Below are 26,909 nucleotides of genomic sequence, written 5' to 3' on the forward strand. Positions count from 1 at the left end.
TCAAGCAGGCGACCAACTAATTAGCGCTGATAAATTAATTAACTTGAATTTTGACTAGTTCTCTCGAATGAAAACACATTTGATTAAGTTGCCTAATAATATATATACAATTAGTGTGCATGCGCGCATGTCATACCTTGCACATATCATTCGTGCATATATTTCAATATATATCTGAACATATTCTTGGGGATATATATACATTTCAATCTCTCTCTCGATCTATATATCGTTGGTGGCCAAAACACACACTTATATACGCATGCACTTTATGCGCAAAGGCGCGGGTGCCTCTAATAATGTGTGTGTGCACTCGATCGATCGATGATCCCTAAACCTTCAACCCTAAAACCCTAATCCCTAATCCCTAATTATACCCTAAACGTACACCCTAAACACCCTAAACACTAAACCCTAAACCCTAGACCCTAAACCCTAAACACTACACCCTAAACCCTAAACCACTACACCCTAAACCCTAAACCCTACATATATATAGGCCAACGACACTTCATTGCGCATCAAGCAAACGACCAACTAATTAGCGCTGATAAATTAATTAACTTGAATTTTGACAAGTTCTCTCGAATGAAAATACATTTGATTAAGTTGCCTCATAATATATATACAATTAGTGTGCATGCGCGCATGTCATACCTTGCACATATCATTCGTGCATATATTTCAATATATATCTAAACATATTCTTGGGGATATATATACATTTCAATCTCTGTCTCGATCTATATATCGTTGGTGGCTAAAAAACACACTTATATACGCATGCACTTTATGCGCAAAGGCGTGGGTGCCTCTAATAATGTGTGTGTGCACTCGATCGATGATCCCTAAACCTTAAACCCTAAAACCCTAGTCCCTAATCCCTAATTATACCCTAAACGTACACCCTAAACACCCTAAACACTAAACCCTAAACGCTAGACCCTAAACCCTAAACACTACACCCTAAACCCTAAACACTACACCCTAAACCCTAAACCCTAAACCCTAAACACCCTAAACACTAAACCCTAAACCCTAGACCCTAAACCCTAAACCCTAAACACTACACCCTAAACCCTAAACCCTAAACCCTAGACCCTAAACCCTACACCCTAAACCCTAAAACTAAACCCCAAACCCTAAACCCTAAACCCTAAACCCTAATTAACCCTAACCCTAAAACCCTAGCTAGATAACCCTAAACCCTAAACCCTAATTAAACCCTACATATATATAGGCCAACGACACTTCATTGCGCATCAAGCAGGCGACCAACTAATTAGCGCTGATAAATTAATTAACTTGAATTTTGACAAGTTCTCTCGAATAAAAACACATTTGATTAAGTCGCCTCATATATAATATATATAATTAGTGTGCATGCGCGCATGTCATACCTTGCACATATCATTTGTGCATATATTTCAATATATATCTGAACATATTCTTGGGGATATATATACATTTCAATCTCTTTCTCGATCTATATATCGTTGGTGGCCAAAAAACACACTTATATACGCATGCACTTTATGCGCAAAGGCGCGAGTGCCTCTAATAATGTGTGTTTGCACTCGATCGATGATCCCTAAACCTTAAACCCTAAAACCCTAATCCCTAATTATACCCTAAACGTACACCTTAAACACCCTAAACACTAAACCCTAAACACAAAACCCTAAACCCTAGACACTACACCCTAAACCCTACACCCTAAACCCTAAACACTAAACCCTAAACCCTAACCCTAGACCCTAAACCCTAAACCCTAAACCCCAAACCCTAAACCCTAGACCCTAAACCCTAATTAACCCTAACACTAACACCCTAAAACCCTAGCGATAACCCTAAACCCTAATTAAACCCTACATATATATAGGCCAACGACACTTCATTGCGCATCAAGCAGGCGACCAACTAATTAGCGCTGATAAATTAATTAACTTGAATTTTGACAAGTTCTCTCGAATAAAAACACATTTGATTAAGTTGCCTCATATATAATATATATACAATTAGTGTGCATGCGCCCATGTCATACCTTGCACATATCATTCGTGCATATATTTCAATATATATTTGAACATATTCTTGGGGATATATATACATTTCAATCTCTCTCTCGATCTATATATCGTTGGTGGCCAAAAAACACACTTATATACGCATGCACTTTATGCGCAAAGGCGCGAGTGCCTCTAATAATGTGTGTGTGCACTCGATCAATGATCCCTAAACCTTAAACCCTAAAACCCTAATCCCTAATCCCTAATCCCTAATTATACCCTAAACGTACACCCTAAACACCCTAAACACTACACCCTAAACACTAAACCCTAAACCCTAAACACTACACCCTAAACCCTAAACCCTAAACACTAAACACTAAACCCTAAACCCTAGACCCTAAACCCTAAACCCCAAACCCCAAACCCTAAACCCTAGACCCTAAACCCTAAACCCTAATTAACCCTAACCCTAACACCCTAAAACCCTAGCTAGATAACCCTAATCCCTAAACCCTAATTAAACCCTACATATATATAGGCCAACGACACTTCATTGCGCATCAAGCAGGCGACCAACTAATTAGCGCTGATAAATTAATTAACTTGAATTTTGACAAGTTCTCTCGAATGAAAATACATTTGATTAAGTTGCCTCATAATATATATACAATTAGTGTGCATGCGCGCATGTCATATACCTTGCACATATCATTCGTGCATATATTTCAATATATATCTAAACATATTCTTAGGGATATATATACATTTCAATCTCTCTCTCGATCTATATATCGTTGGTGGCCAAAAAACACACTTATATACGCATGCACTTTATGCGCACGGCGCGGGTGCCTCTAATAATGTGTGTGTGCACTCGATCGATGATCCCTAAACCTTAAACCCTAAAACCCTAGTCCCTAATCCCTAATTATACCCTAAACGTACACCCTAAACACCCTAAACACTAAACCCTAAACCCTAGACCCTAAACCCTAAACACTACACCCTAAACCCTAAACCCTAAACACTACACCCTAAACCCTAAACCCTAAACCCTAAACCCTAAACACCCTAAACACTAAACCCTAAACCCTAGACCCTAAACCCTAAACACTACACCCTAAACCCTAAACCCTAAACCCTAAACCCTAGACCCTAAACCCTACACCCTAAACCCTAAAACTAAACCCCAAACCCGAAACCCTAAACCCTAAACCCTAATTAACCCTAACCCTAACCCTAAAACCCTAGCTAGATAAACCTAAACCCTAAACCCTAATTAAACCCTACATATATATATAGGCCTGATGACCCACAAGTATAGGGGATCGCAACAGTCTTCACGGGAAGTAAAACCCAATTTATTGATTCGACACAAGGGAGACAAAGAATACTTGAAAGCCTTAACAGCGGAGTTGTCAATTCAGCTGCACCTGGAAACAGACTTGCTCGCAAGAGTTTATCAGTAGTAACAGTTTTATAGCAGTAGCAGTAGTGAAATAACAGCAGCAGAGTAACAAAGACAGCAGTAGTGATTATAGTGAACATCAGGATTAAAATATTGTAGGCACAGGGATGGATGACGGGCGTTGCATGGATGAGAGAAACTCATGTAACAATCAAAGCAGGGCATTTGCAGATAATAATAAAACGGTATCCAAGTACTAATCAATCAATAGTCATGTGTTCCATATATAGTCGTACGTGCTCGCAATGAGAAACTTGCACAACATCTTTTGTCCTACCAGCCGGTGGCAGCCGGGCCTCTAGGGAATCTACTGGATATTAAGGTACTCCTTTTAATAGAGTACCGGAGCAAAGCATTAACACTCCGTGAACACATGTGATCCGCACATCACCGCCTTCCCCTCCGGTTGTCCCAATTTCTGTCACTTTGGGGCCTCGGGTTCCGGACAGCAACATGTGTATACAACTTGCAGGTAAGATCATAAACAACGAATATCTTCATGAATCAATAACATGTCCAGATCTGAGATCATGGCACTCGGGCCCTAGTGACAAGCATTAAGCATAACAAGTTGCAACAATATCATAAAAGTACCAACAACGGATACTAGGCACTATGCCCTAACAATCTTATGCTATTACATGACCAATCTCATCCAATCCCTACCATCCCCTTCAGCCTACAGCGGGGGAATTACTCACACATGGATGGGGGAAACATGGCTGGTTGATGGAGAGGCGTCGGTGGTGATGATGGCGATGATCTCCTCCAATTCCCCGTCCCGGCGAGGTGCCAGAACGGAGTTTCTGGTCCCGAGACGGAGTTTCGCGATGGTGGCGGCGTACTGGATGGTTTCTGGCGACTTCGACTAACTCCCGTGCGTTTTTAGGTCGAAGGCGTTAAGTAGTCCAAAGGAGGGCGTCGGAGGCCAGCCGAGGGGGCCACACGCTAGGGCCGCGCGCCCCCCTCCTGGGCCGCGCCGGCCTAGTGTATGGGGCCCTCGGGCCTCCACCTGGCTTGCCCTTCTGGCTCCGTCAATCTTCTGGAAAAATAAGGCCTTTCGCATAAATTCCGAGGATTTTCCTGAAAGTTGGACTTCTGCACAAAAACGAGACACCAGAGCAATTCTGCTGAAAACAACGTTAGTCCGTGTTAGTTGTATCCAAAATACACAAATTAGAGGCAAAAAAAATAGCAAAAGTGTTCGGGAAAGTAGATATGTTTTGGACGTATCAACTCCCCCAAGCTTAGCTTATTGCTTGTCCTCAAGCAATTCAGTTAACAATTGAGTGCGATAAAAGAACTTTCACGAACACATTTGTTCATATGATGTAAATATTCTCATGATATGGCAAGTACTTAAGCAATTCATACTAAGATACATGCAAATAAAATCATCTAATAGCTATGTCAATCATGGAAAAGGTACCAACAAATTAATAATGAGCATCATGAATCATGTCTATCAGCAGGATTGCAATGTTCATAGAAGGATATGATAAAGTGGTATCTCGTTTGCCCGTGTTTGTACAACAAAACATAAATGCTCGGGCACCTTTGAGGTTCATGGAAAGACTAGAAGTAGAGATTATCAAAGATAAAAGCATCACAGTTATACCACAATTAATCACATTTTGGGACAAGCATATTATACTAAGAATGACAGTTGTGCTCTCAAGAAAGTACTCAAAGAAAGGATGGAGACTCAATGTAAAAGTGAAAGATTGACCCTTCGCAGAGGGAAGCAGGGATTAACATGTGCTAGAGCTTTTCATTTTTCTAAAGACAGAAGTAAAATGGTTTTGAGAGGTGTTTGTTGTTGTCAACGAATGGTAATGGGTACTCTAACTACCTCATCAACCGGACTTCCAAGAGCGGCTCCCATGAATTTTTTTTTTTTTGGGTGGCACTCCTTCCAACCTTGCTTTCACAAACCATGGCTAACCGAATCCTCGGGTGCCTGCCAACAATCTCATACCATGACGGAGTGCCTTTTAGTTTTAGTTTTATTTAGATGACACTCCTCCCCACCTTTGCTTTCTCAAGCCATGGCTAACCGAATCCTCGGGTGCCGACCAACAATCACATACCATGGAGGAGTGTCTATTTCTAAATTTATGAAAGTTAATTAATTGGGGTTGGGAACCCCGTTGCCAGCTCTTTTTGTAAAATTATTGGATAAGCAGATGTGCCACTAGTCCATTGTGAAAGTCCGTCCGGAGTAAATGGCAAGATTGAAAGATAAACACCACATACTTCCTCATGAGCTATAAAACATAAACACAAATTGAGAAGCATTTTGAAGGTTTTAAAGGTAGCACATGAGAATTTACTTGGAATGGTTTGAAATGCCATGCATAGGTATTTATGGTGGACACTCTGGAATAACTTGGTTTTCAGGGGTTTGGAAGCACGAGCAGCGTTCCCGCTCAGTACAAGTGAAGGTTAGCAATAGACTGGGAAGCAACAATCAAGAGAGCAGTAACTGTCATAATCATGCTTGCGGCAAAATAAATTAATGGAGGCATAAAAGTGATACAAGAACTCTGAGGTGAAGTAAATCATCGAGGCTTAATTGACTTTGGTTCAGTCATATGCATGCGTGAGCATGTGCCAAGTTGATTCAAATGAATTATTCAGAGGAGGATACCACAATGTCATATCCATCTATGAATAAAGTAATGCAAGCTAATATTTATGTCATGCTACTCATATTAATAAATTGGAGCTAATCATGAGAGACCATGAACTACTAGACTTTCTTAAATGACATATACCTCACATGAACCAACTAAGCACGCTCACATGGATGAGTATATGTACAAAAATGAAAACAAATAGAGTTCATACCAGCCTCTCACCACAGTTAGATTGTTGTAGATCATCATTATTGCCTTTTCACTTGTGTAGCTTGAATAATATGGAATGGAAGCACGCTCCAGCCACCGAAAATCATTGAACTCCATAATGAACTATACAAAACCAAAGAAGAACAGCAAATATTTTTGGTGTTTTCGAATTAGAAACAAGAACAAAAGGAAACAAGCAAACAAAGCAAAATCTTTTTGGATTTTCTTATAGCAAACCAACGATAGCAAATAAAGCAAAATGGGAATAAGAAACCAAGATAAACAAATGGCGAAGCGAAACAACAGAAATATTTTTGGTCTTTTTGTGTTTTAGGAAATAAACAAAGCAAAAACGAGAGAATGAAAACTAGAAGAAACACAGAAAAGCAGGATGGCAGAAATCTGCCAAAACCTGACAGCAGTACAGAAATCGATTTTTACAAAAATCTTCCGTTGCTCAGTTCGAAAAGTGCTCAACTAATTAAAGTTAGATAACAACCTGGGGAACATGCACAAAAATTTGCAACTCAATATAACGTTATGGCTGTGCGCACGAATGTTTTTAGTAACAGTCCAGAATCTGTTTTCAGGCAGCACTTCCCCAAATAGCATCTCCCTCTTATTAGAAAACCACTTAAAGAAACTAAAAAAGTATGTACAAGTATCCAGCAACCATAAAATGAAAAGAATGAGTGATGCCGGTATACCTCTCCCCAAGCTTAGGGTTTTGGCCTAAGTGGAGATCAACCCCAGCGAGGGTCTGGGTTCCACGCCGGTGGATCATACATGACGTAGTCATAGTAAGGTCCCGATGCAGAAGAAAAGCGTGAAGGATCCTCATGCCCAACTTGTTGATGTGAAGAACTTGCTGCATCGGATGACGAATCGAGGTGTTCCTCATCCTCCTCCGTGTTGTCTCTTGCGCGATGGCCTCCTCCCTCTATGTATGCATTCAGTGCACCTTCCGTGACTGACCAATCCTCCCTGGAATCAAGGTTAAATAGAACAGGTGCAGGTAATCCTACTAGTTTTTCAGTTTTCTTAGTTGTTCTCCAAGTTTTCTTGTAAAATGTTATTCTGTAAGACAGGTTACTCAAATTGGATGAGTCAGAAACAAATTCATGCTTAATCATGGAGACTATGTCAAGTTTCTCTATGGGAAGCTGAATATCGAGATGGTGAGGTTCTACACCATGCATAGCTAATAAATGGGAGGCGATGAGACCTCCACAAATTCCGCCCTTCTCACGGTTAGTGGCAAGTCTAGAGGCTATCAAAGCACCCAAATTATAGGTCTTATTACCTTGCAATGCAGCAGCTAGAAAAGCTAAATCCTGGATAGATAATTTACTTCCATTCTTTCTAGCTAGAACACACTTGGTGATGAAATAAGCAAAGTAGCGAATAGCTGGGAGTTGAATGATACTGATTTTACCACCATCCTCTGAGAAGCTTCTTCTATGACAAATCATCTTGAAGAGGTCCAAGAACTCTTGCGGCGATCCCCTTATCTTCTCGCATGATCCTCATTGCGGCACTCTAATTGCTGCACAAAAATCATTGAATGGCAAGTTGACAGTTTTATTATAAATTTTGTACTGAACCATGGGGTTAGTTTGCGACCAATTGAATTCAAAATCCTGCACTATAGACATAGTCAATTTTGCATATTGGCACGGTTCACCAACAATAAAATCATCCAACCCTGCACGAGAAATTAGATCCTGAACATCTCTCAAGGTTCCTGCACTTCTCATAAAATCAATGCACGGGTAGTAAGAGGGGTATACTCCTTCTTCGCGGTGAACTCTCATAACTTGTTGCACCTCCAATTCTTGTTGGTTGAGTTGGTGCCTACTCCTTTCCATTTCCTGAAATTTTTCAACAATCATTATAAAATTTGATTTGGTGACATATATTTGAGGGAAACTACCATAGGAACTTGTTAGAGTACTAAACATGCATCAAGACTAGTTTTTACCACTTAGAACAAGCATGCAAGCTCACTAAACATGTTACCTACAGCAGCAAAATATTCAAGATATACTCCACCAAACAAAATTCTACTTGGATAATCGGAGGAGTCGCATACCGGAGAGCAAATGTGCCAAATTTCAGACAGAAATCTAGGCTGAGCAAAGAGATCGAGAAATCTAGAGCTCTTGAGCAAAAACGCGAGTGAGAGGAACCTGGTGCGAGTTTTTTTCGGGAGAGAGAAGAAAGTGGGAGGAAGAGATGATGTAGTGGGGCAAGGAGGGGCCCACACGCCAGAGTGGCGCGCCCCCCTTGCTGGCCGCGCCGGCCTATGGGGTGCCACCCTGGGGTGCCCCACTGGTCATCCCCAGGTGTTCCCAGATGCCTCGTCGAAAAATAATACCAACGGTATAATTTTTGTGAATTTTTGAAAACTTTGAAAAATGCACATTTCTGGGTGTCAAAATTATTATTACTGGGCAGAAAAAGATTTTGAAATCTCTAATTAACTAAAGAACTTTGCAAAACAAAAGTGCTACAGCAAGTAGATCAAGTGGAGGAAGAAAGAGATGTTGTTTAGCTCTTCTATGCATATAAAATGAATTTGTTAACAAGGGTGATCAAGTCTTGCCACCAAATAAATTTTACATAACATAAGAAGAATTAAACCTCAAATCAATCATGTTACCTTGAATTGTATTGACATTGATCCAATCATAATATTTTGATATCCTTGTTCAGGCTCATATATAGGACAATCAATGGTTCCCACTTTGATAGTTCTCACATTAGAAATTGTATTAACTCCACATGCTTTCTCAATCCTCTTGGGAAAATAAACGGTATGCTCCTTGTCATCAACATTGAAAGTAACTTTTCCTTTATTGCAATCAATAACAGCCCCTGCGGTGTTGAGAAAAGGTCTCCCAAGAATAATAGACATATTATCATCTTCAGGCATTTCCAACACAACAAAATCAGTTAATATCAAGCAGTTATTAGTGACTTGAACATGAACATCCTCACATATACCAACAGGAATAGCAGTAGATTTATCAGCCCTTTGCAAAGATATATCAGTCGGTATCAACTTATCTAAATAAAGTCTCTTATAAAGAGAGAAAGGCATAACACTAACACCCGCTCCCAAATCACATAGAGCAGTTCTAACATAATTATTCTTAATAGAACAAGGAATAGTCGGTATACCTGGGTCGCCAAGCTTCTTTGGAGCCTTACCATTGAAAGAATAATTAGCAAGCATAGTGGAAATCTCCTCATTAGGAATTTTCCTTTTGTTAGAGACAATATCTTTCATATACTTTGAATAAGGAGGCAATTTAATAGCATCAGTCGAAGGGATTTGCAGGAATAAAGGTTTCATCCAATCACAAAATTTATTATAGTGTTCTTCTTCCTTTGATTTTAGTTTCTTAGCAGGAAAAGGCATTTGCTTTTGAACCCAAGGTTCTCTTTCATTACCATGTTTCTTAGCAATAAAATCTTCTTTAGTATACTTTTTATTTTTAGCATGCTTTTCAGGTTCATCTTCAACCTCTTCTTTATCAGAAGCATCATTCTTATCGTTATCTTTATCATGTTCATTACCACTTTCAGTTTCAGCATCAGAAATAGAAATACTATTAGGATCATTAACAGGCTCAGAGGATTCTACAACAGTTTTATGTTTCTTCTTCTTTTTCTTAGATGGAGCACTAGTTTCAGTTCATTGAGAATCTTGTTCAACTCTTTTGGGATGCCCCTCAGGATATAGAGGATCCTGAGTAGAAACACCACCTCTAGTTGTAACTTCATAAGCATGTTTTTCTTTAGAACTATTTTCCAACAAGTCATTTTGAACTTTAGTGAGTTGATCAATTTGAGTTTGAACCATATGAAAATGTTTAACAAGCATCTTAACATCATTGGAGGTTCTCTCCACAATACCATGCAATTCACTAATAGCTCGAGAGTTTTCCATTAAATGATTCTCTACTCTCATATTAAAATTATTTTGCTTAACAATATAATTATCAAACTCATCTAAGCATTGTGCAGGAGGTTTTGAATACGGAATATCTTCTCTAGTAAAGTGTTGAAGAGAGTGTACCTCAATCATGGATGAAGGGGGAGTTATCTTACATAAATCTTCTATGGGAGGTAAATTCTTCACATCTTCGGATTTAATACCCTTCTCTTTAAGATATTTCTTGGCTTCCATCATATCTTCATCATTTAATTTAATCACACCCCTCTTCTTCAATATCGGTGTCGGGGTTGGTTCAGGTGTAGACCAATCATCATGATTCCGGCCTATTTTAGCCAATAATTCTTCACTTTCTGCCTGAGTTCTTTTCCTGAAAACACAACCAGCACAACTATCCAGGAATGCCCTAGACTCAATGGTTAGTCCACTATAGAATATATCAAGTAAATCATGCTTTTCCAAATCATGTTCAGGCCAAGCTCTAATAAGAGCGCAAAATCTCGCCCAAGCCTCAGGCAATTTCTCTCCATCTTCCTGGTCAAAATTATAAATTCTCTGCAAAGCAATATGTTGAGCACTAGAAGGAAAGTATTTCCGGAAGAAAATATCAAGCAATTCTTTTGGACTATTAATAGAATCAGGTGGCAAACTGTTATACCAAGTTTTAGCGTCATCCTTTAATGAGAATGGAAAGATTTTAGCAACAAAGTAAGTACGCTTCTTAACATCATCAGAAAACAAGCTACTCAGAGTAGATAGCTCAATCATGTGTTCTACAGCACTTTCTTTTTCAGTACCACAAAAGGGTGTTTTCTCAACAATAGCTATATGAGATAGATCAAGAGAAAAATCATAATCTTTATCCTTAATGTTTATAGGAGATGTGGCAAATTTAGGATCAGGAGACATTTTATATCTAACAGTATGTTCTGCAAGCAACTTTTTAATTTTTCTTGCATCAGTAGTAGCATTGCATTTTTCAATAAAATCATCATCAAGTTCCACATAATCTTCATCAAGATCATCACTAGAGTATTCAACAGACTCAGGTGAATTAACAGGTGTAGCAGCATTTTCATTAGGAGTTTCAGTATTTTCAATTTGTCTAGACCTAGCAATTGTAGCATCTAGAAAAGATCCTAACGAACCATCATTATCAAGCACATCAGAAGCATCATCAAAATTATAAGAGGAATTTTCAGATTCAGCAGAAGTACCAGCATTTGAAGCTTGTGGTGGTGAAACAAGTTTACTTATCACAGATGGTGAATCAAGAGCAGCAGAGGTACTCAGAGTTCTACCTTTTCTTGTAGTGGATGTTAATATGGCGACCTTAGTATCGCGAGGTTTACCCATGATGGAGAATTTGCAGCGAACAATATCAATCCAAGTGAACTTCCAAATAAAGCTATGCTCCCCGGCAACGGCGCCAGGAAATAGTCTTGATGACCCACAAGTATAGGGGATCGCAACAGTCTTCGCGGGAAGTAAAACCCAATTTATTGATTCGACACAAGGGGAGACACATAATACTTGAAAGCCTTAACAGCGGAGTTGTCAATTCAGCTGCACCTGGAAACAGACTTGCTCGCAAGAGTTTATCAGTAGTAACAGTTTTATAGCAGTAGCAGTAGTGAAATAACAGCACCAGAGTAACAAAGACAGCAGTAGTGATTATAGTAAACAGCGGGATTAAAATATTGTAGGCACAGGGATGGATGACGGGAGTTGCATGGATGAGAGAAACTCATGTAGCAATCAAAGCAGGGCATTTTCAGATAATAATAAAACGGTATCCAAGTACTAATCAATCAATAGGCATGTGTTCCATATATAGTCGTACGTTCTCGCAATGAGAAACTTGCACAACATCTTTTGTCCTACCAGCCGGTGGCAGCCGGGCCTCTAGGGAATCTACTGGATATTAAGGTACTCCTTTTAATAGAGTACCGGATACTAGGCATAACAAGTTGCAACAATATCATAAAAGTACCAACAACGGATACTAGGCACTATGCCCTAACAATCTTATGCTATTACATGACCAATCTCATCCAATCCCTACCATCCCCTTCAGCCTACAGCGGGGGAATTACTCACACATGGATGGGGGAAACATGGGTGGTCGATGGAGAGGCGTCGGTGGTGATGATGGCGATGATCTCCTCCAATTCCCCGTCCCGGCGAGGTGCCAGAACGGAGTTTCTGGTCCCGAGATGGAGTTTCGCGATGGTGGCGGCGTACTGGATGGTTTCTGGCGACTCCGACTAACTCCTGTGCGTTTTTAGGTCGAAGGCGTTAAGTAGTCCAAAGGAGGGCGTCGGAGGCCAGCCGAGGGGGCCACACGCTAGGGCCGCGCGCCCCCCTCCTAGGCCGCGCCGGCCTAGTGTGTGGGGCCCTCGGGCCTCCACCTGGCTTGCCCTTCTGGCTCCGTCAATCTTCTGGAAAAATAAGACCTTTCGCATAAATTCCGAGGATTTTCCTGAAAGTTGGATTTCTGCACAAAAACGAGACACCAGAACAATTCTGCTGAAAACAGCGTTAGTAGTTGTATCCAAAATACACAAATAAGAGGCAAAACAATAGCAAAAGTGTTTGGGAAAGTAGATACGTTTTGGACGTATCAAGGCCAACGACACTTCATTGCGCATCAAGCAGGCGACCAACTAATTAGCGCTGATAAATTAATTAACTTGAATTTTGACAAGTTCTCTCGAATAAAAACACATTTGATTAAGTTTCCTCATATATAATATATATACAATTAGTGTGCATGCGCGCATGTCATACCTTGCACATATCATTCGTGCATATATTTCAATATATATATGAACATATTCTTGGGGATATATATACATTTCAATCTCTCTCTCGATCTATATATCGTTGGTGGCCAAAAACACACTTATATACGCATGCACTTTATGCGCAAAGGTGCGAGTGCCTCTAATAATGTGTGTGTGCACTCGATCGATGATCCCTAAACCTTAAACCCTAAAACCCTAATCCCTAATCCCTAATTATACCCTAAACATACACCCTAAACACTCTAAACACTAAACCCTAAACCCTAGACACTACACCCTAAACCCTAAACCCTAAACACTAAGCACTAAACACTAAACACTAAACCCTAACCCTAGACCCTAAACCCTAAACCCTAAACCCCAAACCCTAAACCCTAAACCCTAGACCCTATACCCTAATTAACCCTAACCCTAACACCCTAAAACCCTAGCTAGATAACCCTAAACCCTAATTAAGCCCTACATAAATATAGGCCAACGACACTTCATTGCGCATCAAGCAGGCGACCAACTAATTAGCGCTGATAAATTAATTAACTTGAATTTTGACAAGTTCTCTCGAATGAAAACACATTTGATTAATTAGTTGCCTCATAATATATATATATATATACAATTAGTGTGCATGCGCGCATGTCATACCTTGCACATATCATTCGTGCATATATTTCAATATATATCTGAACATATTCTTGGGGATATATATACATTTCAATCTCTCTCGATCTATATATCGTTGGTGGCCAAAACACACACTTATATACGCATGCACTTTATGCGCAAAGGCGCGGGTGCCTCTAATAATGTGTGTGTGCACTCGATCGATGATCCCTAAACCTTAAACCCTAAAACCCTAATCCCTAATCGCTAATTATACCCTAAACATACACCCTAAACACCCTAAACACTAAACCCTAAACCCTAGACCCTAAACCCTAAACAATAGACCCTAAACCCTAAACCCTAAACAACACTAAACAACACTAAACACTAAACCCTAATTAAACCCTAACCCTAGACCCTAAACACTACACCCTAAACCCTAAACCCTAAACCCTAGCTAAACCTTTGCAGAAAGAGGATTTGCAGTACGGGGAAGCTGACATTGGGGACCCATGAGGCAGCAGCGTTGTCAACGTTTTAAAGGCGGCAGGAGATCGAAACAACAAAAAAAGCCAAAAATCAGTTGGTAAACAAAATCCAAGAAATGAAACATTTACCTTTCTGAGAGGATGACATGCGGGACCCATGAGGCAGCAGCATCCTCAACTATTCCAAGGCGGCAGGGGATCAAAATAAAAAAAGGAAATAGCAAGAAATTAATTAGGGTCAAAAATAAATCTATCAAAGGAAACCTTTATTGTTCATAGAGGATGACATGTGGGACCGACCTGTCAACATCATCCTCATCGTTTCAAACAGGACAGGAGATCAAAAGAAAAAGGCAAATAACCAGAAATTAGGGGTAAAAAATAACTCCAAAAAAGGAAACTTTTATTGTTCGTAGAGGATGACATGCGGGACCCATGAGCCAGCAGCTTGCTCAACGTTTCAAATGCGGCATGAGATCGAAAGAAAAAGGCAAGTGACAAATTATCAGGAGTCAAAGATAATCCAAAAAAAAAAAATTTATTGTACATAGAGGATGACATGCGGATCTCATTTGTCATGTCACCAGGACATTTTCTCGATGGGGTCAGAGGCGGAGACGACGATAATATGGGCCATGTCGGAGCTTATGAGGAACCCGCGGATAATTGCTATTGCGCAGTCTGAAGTCCGGCGAGTCCTCCACGGCAAGACTGTGGCCGAGGCGAACATCGACGGCCAGCTCCACTACCTCCGGATGGTCATCAGGGAGACGTTCAGGTTGCACCCTCCTTTGCCTTTGCTCCGCCCGATGCTGTGCACAGAACGGAGGAGGATCATGGGCTACGACGTGCTTCCGGGCACTACCTTGTTCGTCAATGCATGGGCGATTGGTAGGGACGGGCAGAACTGGACTGACGCCAGTGACTTCATACCCGAGAGATTCGAGGGCGAGAAAGCGGACTGCAGTGACTCGGACTTCACCTTCTTCCCCTATGGTGAGGGCCAGAGAATGTTCAGTGGGATGTTTGTATTGGCGAACGTCGAGTTTGCCCTTGCGAGCCTTCTATACCACTTCGACTGGAACCTCCCCGATAGTGGTAATCCGGAGAGGCTTGATATGGCCGAGGCGTATGGGATAAGGACGCATCGTCGGACTCAACTATTGTTGAATGCTACTAATCATTTTGGCATGCTATAATTTTCATGTCTACATGATTATGTTGTTTTAACATCTTGTATGTATATTCGAAAAACAAAAAAAAACATCTTGTATGAATAACCTGTATACTAGGAAGTTTATTTACTTTTATAATTAAAGAACTTTTTGGGTGTAAAAAATGGTACTCCCTCCATCCCAAAATGGTCAAACCTTACAAACTTTGACCAAATATTTACAAAAAAAATATTTACATCTACAATATCAAATTGACATATTAAGAAAATATACTTTAGGGTGAGTCTATTGATAATGATTTAGTATTGTAAATATTTGTACTTGTTAACTAATCCTTAGACGCCTTATATTTTTGGGACGGAGGGAGTACTTGTTAGAAAGCGTCAACTTATGTGAGTCCTACTCGCTATCTGTAGATAGACAGTAAGCTGCGGACGACTTTGGAGCTGCAGGTAGCTAGATGATATACAGCTTACCACCAGAATCAAATTAAGGACATACATTCTACTAAAACGGGATCACACAAATAGTAACCTGAAACCATGTCAATTTGATTGAATTCAATCTTATACTTCCTATGGTTGAACCCAAAGGCCTAAGCATGTCGTTCCTGTTACCCGGAATCTGATACTGCTTGTTTCGGCGGATACACCTTACCATTGCAGTACAGAAAAAGAATCAGAAGCTTGCAATAAGCCTACATTGTCAGAAGATGGACTGAAACAAGCATTGATGAACAGCCACTGCACATCGAGCCATATGGAGCTTCGTTGGTTGCCTCTTGTCCGCAAAATAGACGGTACGACATGATCCAGTATTCCACAACTTCAGTAGCATTGACCGAACAATCTAGAATTTGGTGTATGGACAACAGCATTTCATTGTAGGTGCAAGCCAAGATCACATAAATCATGCAGTTGCAGTTTTAGATTCAGAGATGTTGTAGGATGAAATGGCTCAAGGGGTCAGGGAACACAGTAAATCAGCCATTACTTAGTGCTCCATATAGATGGTCCAATAAACCAACACAAACATGAATACACATAAACGAAATTGCATTACTTAGGTTCTAGACTGAAACTCTATACTGCTGATATAGTTGAACCGGGTTCAGATCATTCTACCTCGGAACCTGACACTACTTAAGTGCATCAAGGACGTAACCATCTAAAAAGCTAGTAATACTTTGAGCACACAACATATTGCGCAGGAAACAGCTGCTAGCTGCACATGAAGTTATATGACTAAATCAACATATATTGAGTACCGGATGCAAGTAGTAAGACAGACAAAAGAGACAACTGGATTTCAGATAACTATTCAACAGCCAATACTCTTAACACTCCTGAGAACATTGGTAAGAAGAATATAAGTACTGAACCGAGGAAGCAAGTGTTAGCACAGAGGTAAGAAGATGATTTATTGTCACGTCCTTGAATCCTTGATCATCCTTAAAAATTAGAGCTCGTATCGCCGTTGCAGTAGTCGAGGAGAACCTGAATAAGACTGAGAGGGCGGACATGATGGTTGTTGTGAAAACTGTAAATGTCAAATCCATAGTGACTACTGTAAATGTCTAATCCAAATAAATAATGATAGGGATCCTCGTGAAAGCTTTGTTTTGGATGGTAGATAATGTCCATCGTGGCGTCCCTTAGGTTATAGACATGCAAGACACGCTCTATGTGAGTTTGTACCCAATCAAACATGTATATGCAGTCAGTGTCGATGGACGGAAGCATATTGGCATCCACTGACACACACCTCTCGGCACCAAGAAACAGTGCGCGGCAGCTGATGCTCTTGACCTCCTCCAACATCTTGTGCTCGACATCGACTCTGAAAACTTTCAAGGCTTGATCCCGATGGCGAACGAGCAGAAGTTCCCCGGCAGATTCCACGAGATAAGAATTTGCAATGTTGTTCTCCTGTAAATATATGTCCGCATCAGGCGACATCTGAGCTGCGACTAGAAGCTCAGGATCGCGGTGCTCTGCTGGGACGAGTTTCCATACCGATCCTTGCTGACCAGCAAGATAGATGCTCCCTTGGAAGGTAACCATGGTAGTCAGCAAGTCCTTGCCAATGTACCCCTCAGCAAATTCAGTGCTGGTTGGATCACCATACAGGACCGTGTGCACTCTTCTGTCCCATTTCCGCCACACGACCAGCGCCGGTCGAGCGCCGCCGCCGCTCACTGCGGCATGCAGTGTAGCCACAGACCCTAACCCTTCCCACAAGGGCGCAGCAAAGTGGAGCATGTCGCCTGTCAAGGGGTTGAGGACGCGAGCCAAGCGTGGGCGCTCCCTGTCTCTGAGCACGATGAGCCCGTCGGACGCGGTGAGGACGAGGTGGTCGCGGAGCACCGGGAGGCGCAGGCGGCGGAAGCGCCCCGTGGGGACGTGGAGGAAGAGCCTGTCGTGGTGGTCGTCGTCGCGGCTCTCGGATTTGAGGTCGAGCATGACCCAGTGCCGTGGACGGAAACGGTGGTCGGCGAACGCGGCGTGCGGAGATGGCTTGGCGATGGCGGAGCGCCAGCTGGGGCAGACGGCCCTCATGTCCGTGTATGTGTCGACGCCGCCGGCGGTGGAGAGGACGCAGTACGCGATTCCTTGGACAAGCTCCGGTGGAAGTGAAGCCCATTCCGGAATGAGGGATCTGTCAGCGGACCTGGCGCTGACGTGCAGCCGCCTCTCGCAGCTGCTCCAGTCGCCCTCCTCCTTCATTGCCGTGCGCCGGCCGGGTCCTCGCCAAGCACCTCGAGCGCGCCGCCTTGCGCGAAGATCCAGGGATCTAGATCGGCGCTGGGTGGCGGCTCTGCTCTGCTGCGAGAAGGGAGGCGGCTGGGTGGCGACGGAGCAAGCTTGTACGCTGGAATGGAGCTGTTAGAGCATCTCCAGTCGCGTCCCCCAAACGGACGGGGCTGGCGGACAAAAAGCTGCCCACCGTGATCCCCCAAAGCCCTTTTTGTCCGCGCGCCCCTATACGGTGTCCGGCGTCCCGAGCCCGTCCCGTCCCACAGGGGACGCTCGGGACGCCGGACACAACGAACAGCGAGGCCAACCGACGCGGGCCCGACCCGTCAGCGGCACGGAAGGCTAAAACCCCGTCGCCTACCTTTGGTCAAGCGACGTTAATGGCGTCCCTGTTTTCTCAGGCGACGCAGGGACGCGTCTCGTCGTGCATGGCCGCGTGGCCGTCCGCGCCGGAGTTATTGCGTGCAACCACCCGCTGCCGCCGCTGTTTTAAGGCGCCCTGCAGTTAGCGCCGCTCATAATCCTTCTCGTCGCCGCCGCCTCCCCCTCCCAGATCCTCTCCTCGCCGCTCAAAAAATGTCGTCCTCCCGCAAGATCGCCGCGGCGAACGGCTTCGGACGCGGCAGCCTCACCGTGGCGGAGGCGTGAAGCTGTATCGCGCCCGGTATCCAGTCCCGCGGACATGCGGGCTGCCACAGCGGCGGGCTGGAAGATGGCCGCGAACGGCATTGGCGTTCCGCCGCCGCCGAAGCCGCGCACGGACCAATGGTGGGACGCCGTCAAGGCGTCCGTCGGGCTCAACTCACCGCCCAGGAGCGGAGGGATCCGACGTGGGCGGTCGACAACAACGACGCTGGTGGACGCCGTACTTCCGTGCGGGTACGACGTCGAGATGCGCAGCACCGACGGGCTCGTCGGCGGCCCCAACAGCTGGAACAAGGACGGCCGCGCCCTGTTCTAGGGCGTTCCGGGGCGCACCCTCGAGAACGTCATCCGCGGCCTCCGCAACGGCGCTCCGCGGCTGGAGATGCCGTCGTCGCCGCCGCCGTCTCCTCAATGGCAGCCGAGGAGGACGACTTACTCGTCCTCCTCGCACTCTTCTTCCTCGGGACCGGCGCGATCGGCGCGATCGACGCCGTCCTCGGCGTACCGGTCGGCGCCCTCCACCGTCCCCACACGGGAGGTCATGGAGGAGCGGGCGACGCCCGTCAACACGAGGCGTGGCGGTAGCGGCAGCGGGCGGCAGCAAGGGAGGCGCGGCGGCGCCCTCCTCATCCCGAAGCCGGAGGTGAAGGAGGAGCCGGAGGAAGCGTCGCAGGCGGCGCTGCTGGCGGAGTACGAGCGGCAGCAGCGGCTCATCGCCAGTAGCGACGACCCCGAGGACTGCCCAGGGCTGCGGGCGGCGTTCATGGCGTCCATGGACGACAAGGACGCCTGGAGGGGCGACCTGGACGCGGCGATCGCCATGTCCATCCTCGACTCCGGCAAGCCGCTGGTGGACCTCACCGACGACGGCGAGGCAGGACCAAGCGGCTTGGTGAAGGACGAGCCCGTGGACGAGCCCGTCGACGAGCGCGGCAAGCAGGAGGTCGTCACCGACGAGATGTACAACTTCCAAATAGCATTACGACGCCTCCGGCCGCCGCAAGCGGTTCTAGATTAGGTTTAGTTTTAAAGTTAGTCAAATTTCGTTCGAATCTATGTAAATTTGGACGAATCTAATCGAATCTAGTTAAGTTTAAAATTTGCGAAATTTTGTTTGGGGGACGCGACTGGGGAGCGACGTCCCCCAAATCGCGGCACGAACGAAACACGTCCCCAAAACGCTCAATCCGGCGCGGTTTGGGGGACGCTTTGGGGGACGCGACTGGAGATGCTCTTAGAACTTTGAGATGGAGCTAGGGTTGGGTAGTTGGGCCGGGGTAACACCTGCTCTTTTCGTTGGGCCTCAAGCCATCTCTTTCCGAGCCAAAACATTAGAGCGCCTCAAGGTTACATTTCAGTAAGAGACAGTATCAAGTTAATTTTGAACCTGAATAATGTGTATCAACTTCACTCATAAGAAAAACTTCAGGTTCAACTTATAGTACTCCATCTGTTCATGTTCAATTTTTTCAGATGCCATTTCCATCTGCACACTGCAGTTAACTCCTGAATTCACTTTACTACACAAGTCCACCATATGCAGGTCAATATCTGGTGCATATTTTTTTGTTCCATAGAGATTTTATTTATTAGCACATGTGGGAGATACTAACTAGCTTTATTTAGTTGATTTTGGGCCAGGGGAGCTTTGGTTCCGAGTTGCGGCATGAAGGTGCGGCCGCGAGAGATGATCCAAACCAGCACATCACTAGCACTAAAAAAACTCCCGATTGCGTTGACCGATAGTGTTTGAGCTCGCCTCTTGCTGCGCCAAATCATCAGCGTAGATCCAACGTCGTGTGATGGCCCGCAACATCTTCCCGTGCAACGACAGCGACATCGATTGCATGCGTAGCTATACACATGATCACTAAATCCACTCTCAGTGTAATAATCGGCCATTGCAACAAAAGAGATACATAATAAACATATTTTCCGCCTGATACTTATATTGGGTACACAAATTCTAGGGATGAAGCCAGTGAACTAAGTAAAATGCACAACATTTGTGTTTTCCTTGATTAGCTAGTGCATATTGTAATCACCGACACACAAGTGACAATCGGGAGCCTCATATTTACATAGCACATGACAAGCTAAGAGATGATCCTGCAAGACCAAGGAGAATGCACTACCAATATGTTTCTGCACAACACTAGGTATTGCAAGATCGTCCTTCAATCACAATGTGCTACAAAAATTTATCATCGACCATTGCAACAAAATAGATACGAAGTGAACTAAATTAGAGCCTCATACTTATATTGGACACATAAATTTTAGAAATGGAGCTAGCGACCTAAGTAGAAGGACAACCTGACGAGGGATTAGCTCGTCAATGCATATGTATTGTAGAATTAGGGTTTCGTAAGAAGTAGAGGGCAAGTAGATCTCGAAGGTTCAGCCGAACGAAGGTGCTCAACTCAAAGTTATGGTGGCTAGGGTTACAATGATTTCGATCCCTTATTTCTCCCTCGGCTTCCCATTTATATAGGAGGCAACACCGAGGCTTTCCCTGTCGTACAAGTTACAAACTGTCGAGCTGCGTTGGGCCTTTCCTATATTGATACAAGGTTCCTATTACAACTCTACTTTTCTAACCCGAAAGTCTTCAACCTTCTGGGCCTCCAAAGCTCCGAGTTTACTGGCTTCATACTTTCTTATAGATCCAGGGTACTTATTCGGCATGCCTATTCGGTATACCTATGTCAGTAGCCCCCGAGATTTTTGCTTGAATCGTAGAGTCTAGTAAAATCTCCATCGTACATCTATTTAATAATACTTTTGAGTCATTGTCAATTTTCACTAAGTGTATTTTGCACAGGGATAATGGTAGATGAGCCTGGTTCTTCTGACGGATCAGGTACCAGTTAATTGCTCTCGTGGAAAACCCGCATAAACCTACTTCAAGCTCAAGTCCCTGGACTCGAACTCGGGATACTGACGTAATTCGACACGTGCCGCTTCAGGACTTATCATGAATCGAATTCCAACTTATTTTATCGAGTACCCAACGCGTCTGTCGAGATTTTTCTTCACATCTGTTGATGCGGATAAAGTGAAAGAGCGCATTCATATGCGATGCTACGCCGCACAAGACGGATCCTGGGGTCTTACCTTCGTGAGCTCTTTGTCGAGTCACGGCATTTAGAGTTTTTATCGCGGCGGACACGCTCTGAGAATATATTGTCGAGTGCCTTTGGGCGGCTGCTGGAATTCTTTATTTCTTTGAGTTAACATGTTAATAATATCTTGACCTCCCGATGGGAGTACATGTAACTCGAAGATGTACGCAAAAATTCTTCGGCTCCTGCTCCATATTGTCTTGTTATTTGTCTCTCTTTCTTTTGCCCTTTCTATAATTCATCGGGTGCGCGACCAGCGCTCCCGATGGGAGTAGACCCCAAGGCTACAACCGAGTGTTTGCACTTGGTTGTAGGCTCAACTTCTGTTATTTAACCAACTCTATATTTGTATCATCATCACGTGATCTTATCAAAAGTATATTCAATACTTCTGATAAGAGTAGCCCCCGAGCATATGAACAGGTGCTTGCATCTGAACATAGCCTCCTGAAGTTTGCTTCTAACGTAACTATGTATTGTTCCAGCAACTCGAAGATTTTTTATCGGCATGACGTCAATGCTGACGAAAACCATGTGTGGCCACCTCCGGAAGACACGACTTCTGGTGGACCACTGTTTTGTGGGTCCAAAGTTTATGCTCGTCCCCCACGTCGCGCAAGTGGGGCTTGCACGTCCTCCGATATTCCTGGCAAGCGCGCGGTAACTTCCTCCCCTCCAAAATAAACTGTAAAACTTTTTACCAGGATCTTCCCGTGTTTATCCAATGGTCAAGCCTCATCGTCTTCCAGGGTATAAATTCTTACCCCTGGGCTCAGTTTTACCCTTCGCTGCGTCGCACCATCATTCACTCCTGCCATTGCTCTACCATTCTACTTCCTTGAGCACCACATACGCCCATCTTTCTCTTCCTCTCTCTGCTCCACCACTTCGTCACCATGCCTCCGTTAACCAAGCTCACCAGGAACGTCGCTCCCGGCACCGGCGAGCGCGTGGAGAAGGAGAAGGTCTCCCGATGGGAGAGATCCAAGATCTCGTCGCAGGACCACCGCATGCTCAAGAATCTGGGCATGTTCAACAAGGAGGCGATGCAGATGCCAGGGGATGAAAGTACCCCTCCTCCTCCTTCAGGTTTCTGGGTAACCTTCATTGACTTCCTCATCCGCGGATTATCCGTTCATGTCCATGAATTCCTCTGCGGTCTTCTCTTTATTTACGGGATTCAGCTCCATCAGCTGACGCCCAACTCTATCCTCCATATCTCCATCTTCATTACCTTGTGCGAATGCTTCCTGGGCATTTACCCCCACTGGGGCTTATGGAAACGCATTTTCTATCTCCGCCTCAACAACTCGAAGAACACCGTCTACAATGTAGGTGGTGTCTATATTCCTATCCGGCCAGAACTTGGCTATTTTGATTTGAAATTCGCTAACTTCGTCCAAGGCTGGCACAGGAAATGGCTCTATTTGTTAAGGACGAATCCTCGGATGCTCAAGAGTATGGCCTTGCTCCTTTTGACTCTCGGAAGACATTGATCAAAGGCGCAAATCCTGGGACGTGGAGGCCAAAGCCGAAAAAAGCGGCCACTCAGTCTCTGATTGCTCGTATCCAGGAGCTGCAGAACACTGAAGGGGAGGAGCTGTCGGGTGTGCAGATCATCGCACACTTCCTGCGGATTCGAGTGCATCCTCTTCAAGCTCGCAAGAATCCCCTCTGGTTATATTCGGGTGCTGAAGATGTTGATAGGGTTTCCGAAGATCTTCCTTTGAAGGATTTGGAAAAACTAGTACACCACTTCACCTCTTTGAGCAAGAAAAGTGAAGTTCCTTCCTCCTGTTGCGTGGAACCATTCAGTGGTGTACGTACATGTGCTTCCAACTGTAAGTGCTTTTCTTCGAGTTGTATTTTTTCTTCCAACTGTAATTGCTTCTCCTTCAAGTCTGATAAGCACATCTCTGCAGCACACCCGATATAGTTCGTTTGTATAATTCTCCCTTGACCCACTGTTGATACGCGTAAAGCACACGTCCGTTGGGAACCCCAAGTGGAAGGTATGATGCGTATAGAAGCAAGTTTCCCTCAGTAAGAAACCAAGGTTTATCGAACCAGTAGGAGCCAAGAAGCACGTTGAAGGTTGATGGCGGCGAAGTGTAGTGCGGCGCAACACCAGGGATTCCGGCGCCAACGTGGAACCTGCACAACAATCAAAGTACTTTGCCCCAATGTAACAGTGAGGTTGTCAATCTCACCGGCTTGCTGTAAACAAAGGATTAATTGTATAGTGTGGATGATGATGTTTGTTTGCGAAGAACAGTAAAGAACAAGTATTGCAGTAGATTGTATTTCAGATGTAAAGAATGGACCGGGGTCCACAGTTCACTAGTGGTGTCTCTCCCATAAGATAAATAGCATGTTGGGTGAACAAATTACAGTTGGGCAATTGACAAATAAAGAAGGCATAACAATGCACATACATATATCATGATGAGTACTATGAGATTTAATCAGGGCATTACGACAAAGTACATACACCGCTATCCAGCATGCATCTATGCCTAAATAGTCCACTTTCAGGTTATCATCCGAACCCCTTCCGGTATTAAGTTGCAAGCAACAGACAATTGCATTAAGTATGGTGCGTAATGTAATCAACACAAATATCCTTAGACAAAGCATCGATGTTTTATCCCTAGTGGCAACAGCACATCCACAACCTTAGAACTTTCTGTCACTGTCCCAGATTCAATGGAGGCATGAACCCACTATCGAGCATAAATACTCCCTCTTGGAGTTACAAGTATCAACTTGGCCAGAGCCTCTACTAGAAACGGAGAGCATGCAAGAACATAAACAACATATATGATAGATTGATAATCAACTTGACATAGTATTCAATATTCATCGGATCCCAACAAACACAACATGTAGCATTACAAATAGATGATCTTGATCATGATAGGCAGCTCACAAGATCTAAAATGATAGCACAATGAGGAGAAGACAACCATCTAGCTACTGCTATGGACCCATAGTCCAGGGGTGAACTACTCACACATCGATCCGGAGGCGATCATGGCGATGAAGAGCCCTCCGGGAGATGATTTCCCTCTCCGGCAGGGTGCCGGAGGCGATCTCCTGAATCCCCCGAGATGGGATTGGCGGCGGCGACGTCTCTGGAAGGTTTTCCGTATCGTGGCTCTCGGTACAGAGGGTTTCGCGACGAAGGCTTTAAGTAGGCGGAAGGGCGGAGTCGGAGGAGTCACGGGGGCCCCACACGCTAGGGCCGCGCGGGCCCCCCTTAGGCCCCACTTCGTTTCTCCCTGGGTCTTCTGGAAGCTTCGTGGAAAAATAAGCCCCTGGGCGTTGATTTCGTCCAATTCCGAGAATATTTCCTTTGTAGGATTTCTGAAACCAAAAACAGCAGAAAACAGCAACTGGCTCTTCGGCATCTCGTCAATAGGTTAGTGCCGGAAAATGCATAATAATGGCATATAATGTGTATAAAACATGTGAGTATCATCATAAAAGTAGCATGGAACATAAGAAATTATGGATACATTTGAGACGTATCAAGCATCCCCAAGCTTAGTTCCTACCCGCCCTCGAGTAGGTAAACGATAACAAGGATAATTTCTGAAGTGACATGCTATCATAATCTTAATCAATACTATTGTAAAGCACATGAGATGAATGCAGCGATTCGAGGCAATGATGAAGACAATGAGTAAACAACTGAATCATATAGCAAAGACTTTTCATGAATAGTACTTTCAAGACAAGCATCAATAAGACTTGCATAACAGTTAACTCATAAGCAATAAATTATTAGTAGAAAGCTTTGAAACAACACAAAGGAAGATATAAGTTTCAGTAGTTGCTTTCAACTTCAACATGTTTATCTCATGGATAATTGTCAACACAAAGTAATATAACAAGTGCAATAGGTAAACATGTAAGAATCAATGCACACAGTTTACACAAGTGTTTGCTTCTAAGATAGAAAGAATAGGTAAACTGACTCAACAATAAAGTAAAAGAATGGCCCTTCGCAGAGGGAAGCATGGATTACTATTTTTGTGCTAGAGTTTTTCATTTTGAAAACATAGAAACAATTTTGTCAACGGTAGTAATAAATCATATGTGTTATGTATAAGATATCTTATAAGTTGCAAGCCTCATGCATAGAATACTAATAGTGCCCGCACCTTGTCCTAATTAGCTTGGATTAACACAGATTATCATTGCATAGCATATGTTTCAACCAAGTGTCACAAAGGGGTACCTCTATGCCGCCTGTACAGAGGTCTAAGGAGAAAGTTCGCATTGGATTTCTCGCTTTTGATTATTCTTAACTTAGACATCCATAGCGGGACAACATAGACAACAGATAATGGACTCCTCTTTAATGCATAAGCATTTAACAACAGATAAAATTCTCAAAAGAGATTGAGGATTTGTGTCCAAACTGAAACTTCCACCATGATTCATGGCTTTAGTTAGCGGCCCAATGTTCTTCTCTAACAATATGCATACTCAAACCATTTGATCATGAAAATCACCCTTACTTCAGACAAGACGAACATGCATAGCAACTCACATGATATTCAACAAAGGTAAAGGTTGATGGCGTCCCCAGAAACATGGTTACCGCTCAACAAGCAACTTATTAAGAAATAAGATACATAAGTACATATTCTTCACCACAATAGTTTTTAAGGCTATTTTCCCATGAGCTATGTATTGTAAAGGCAAAGAATAGAAGTTTAAAGGTAGCACTCAAGTAATGTACTTTGGAATGGCAGAGAAATACCATGTGGTAGGTAGGTATGGTGGACACAAATGGCGTAGTTTTTGGCTCAAGGATTTGGATGCACGAGAAGAATCCCTCTCAATACAAGGCTAGGCTAGCAAGGTTGTTTGAAGCAAACTCAAGTATAAATGGTACAGCAAGACTCACATATGAACATATTGTAAGCATTATAAGACTTTACATCGTCTCCTTGTTGTTCAAACACCTCAACCAGAAAATATCTAGACTCTAGAGACCAATCATGCAAAC

General features: G+C 43.6%; 2 protein-coding genes across 2 annotated transcripts; one reads left to right on the forward strand and one right to left on the reverse strand.

Annotated features, from left to right (window-relative positions):
* Positions 1-14,823: 14,823 nt before the first annotated feature.
* On the forward strand, positions 14,824-15,387 carry LOC127340460 (cytochrome P450 CYP71D312-like). The gene has a single exon (XM_051366202.1). It carries the CDS (start codon positions 14,824-14,826, stop codon positions 15,385-15,387), a length of 564 nt encoding a protein of 187 aa, XP_051222162.1.
* Positions 15,388-16,328: 941 nt separating this feature from the next.
* On the reverse strand, positions 16,329-18,242 carry LOC127345895 (uncharacterized). Its single transcript, XM_051372419.1, has one exon. The coding sequence runs from the start codon at positions 18,087-18,089 to the stop codon at positions 16,815-16,817; it is 1,275 nt and encodes a 424-aa protein (XP_051228379.1). The 5' UTR covers positions 18,090-18,242; the 3' UTR covers positions 16,329-16,814.
* Positions 18,243-26,909: the final 8,667 nt, after the last annotated feature.

The sequence above is a fragment of the Lolium perenne genome, chromosome 3 (genome assembly GCF_019359855.2).
Source record: "Lolium perenne isolate Kyuss_39 chromosome 3, Kyuss_2.0, whole genome shotgun sequence".
Classification (NCBI taxonomy): domain Eukaryota; kingdom Viridiplantae; phylum Streptophyta; class Magnoliopsida; order Poales; family Poaceae; genus Lolium; species Lolium perenne.

Coding starts and splice junctions, on each gene's coding strand:
- LOC127345895 (XM_051372419.1), bottom strand. CDS start 18,089: ATGAAGGAGGAGGGCGACTGGAGCAGCTGCGAGAGGCGGCTGCACGTC.
- LOC127340460 (XM_051366202.1), top strand. CDS start 14,824: ATGTCGGAGCTTATGAGGAACCCGCGGATAATTGCTATTGCGCAGTCT.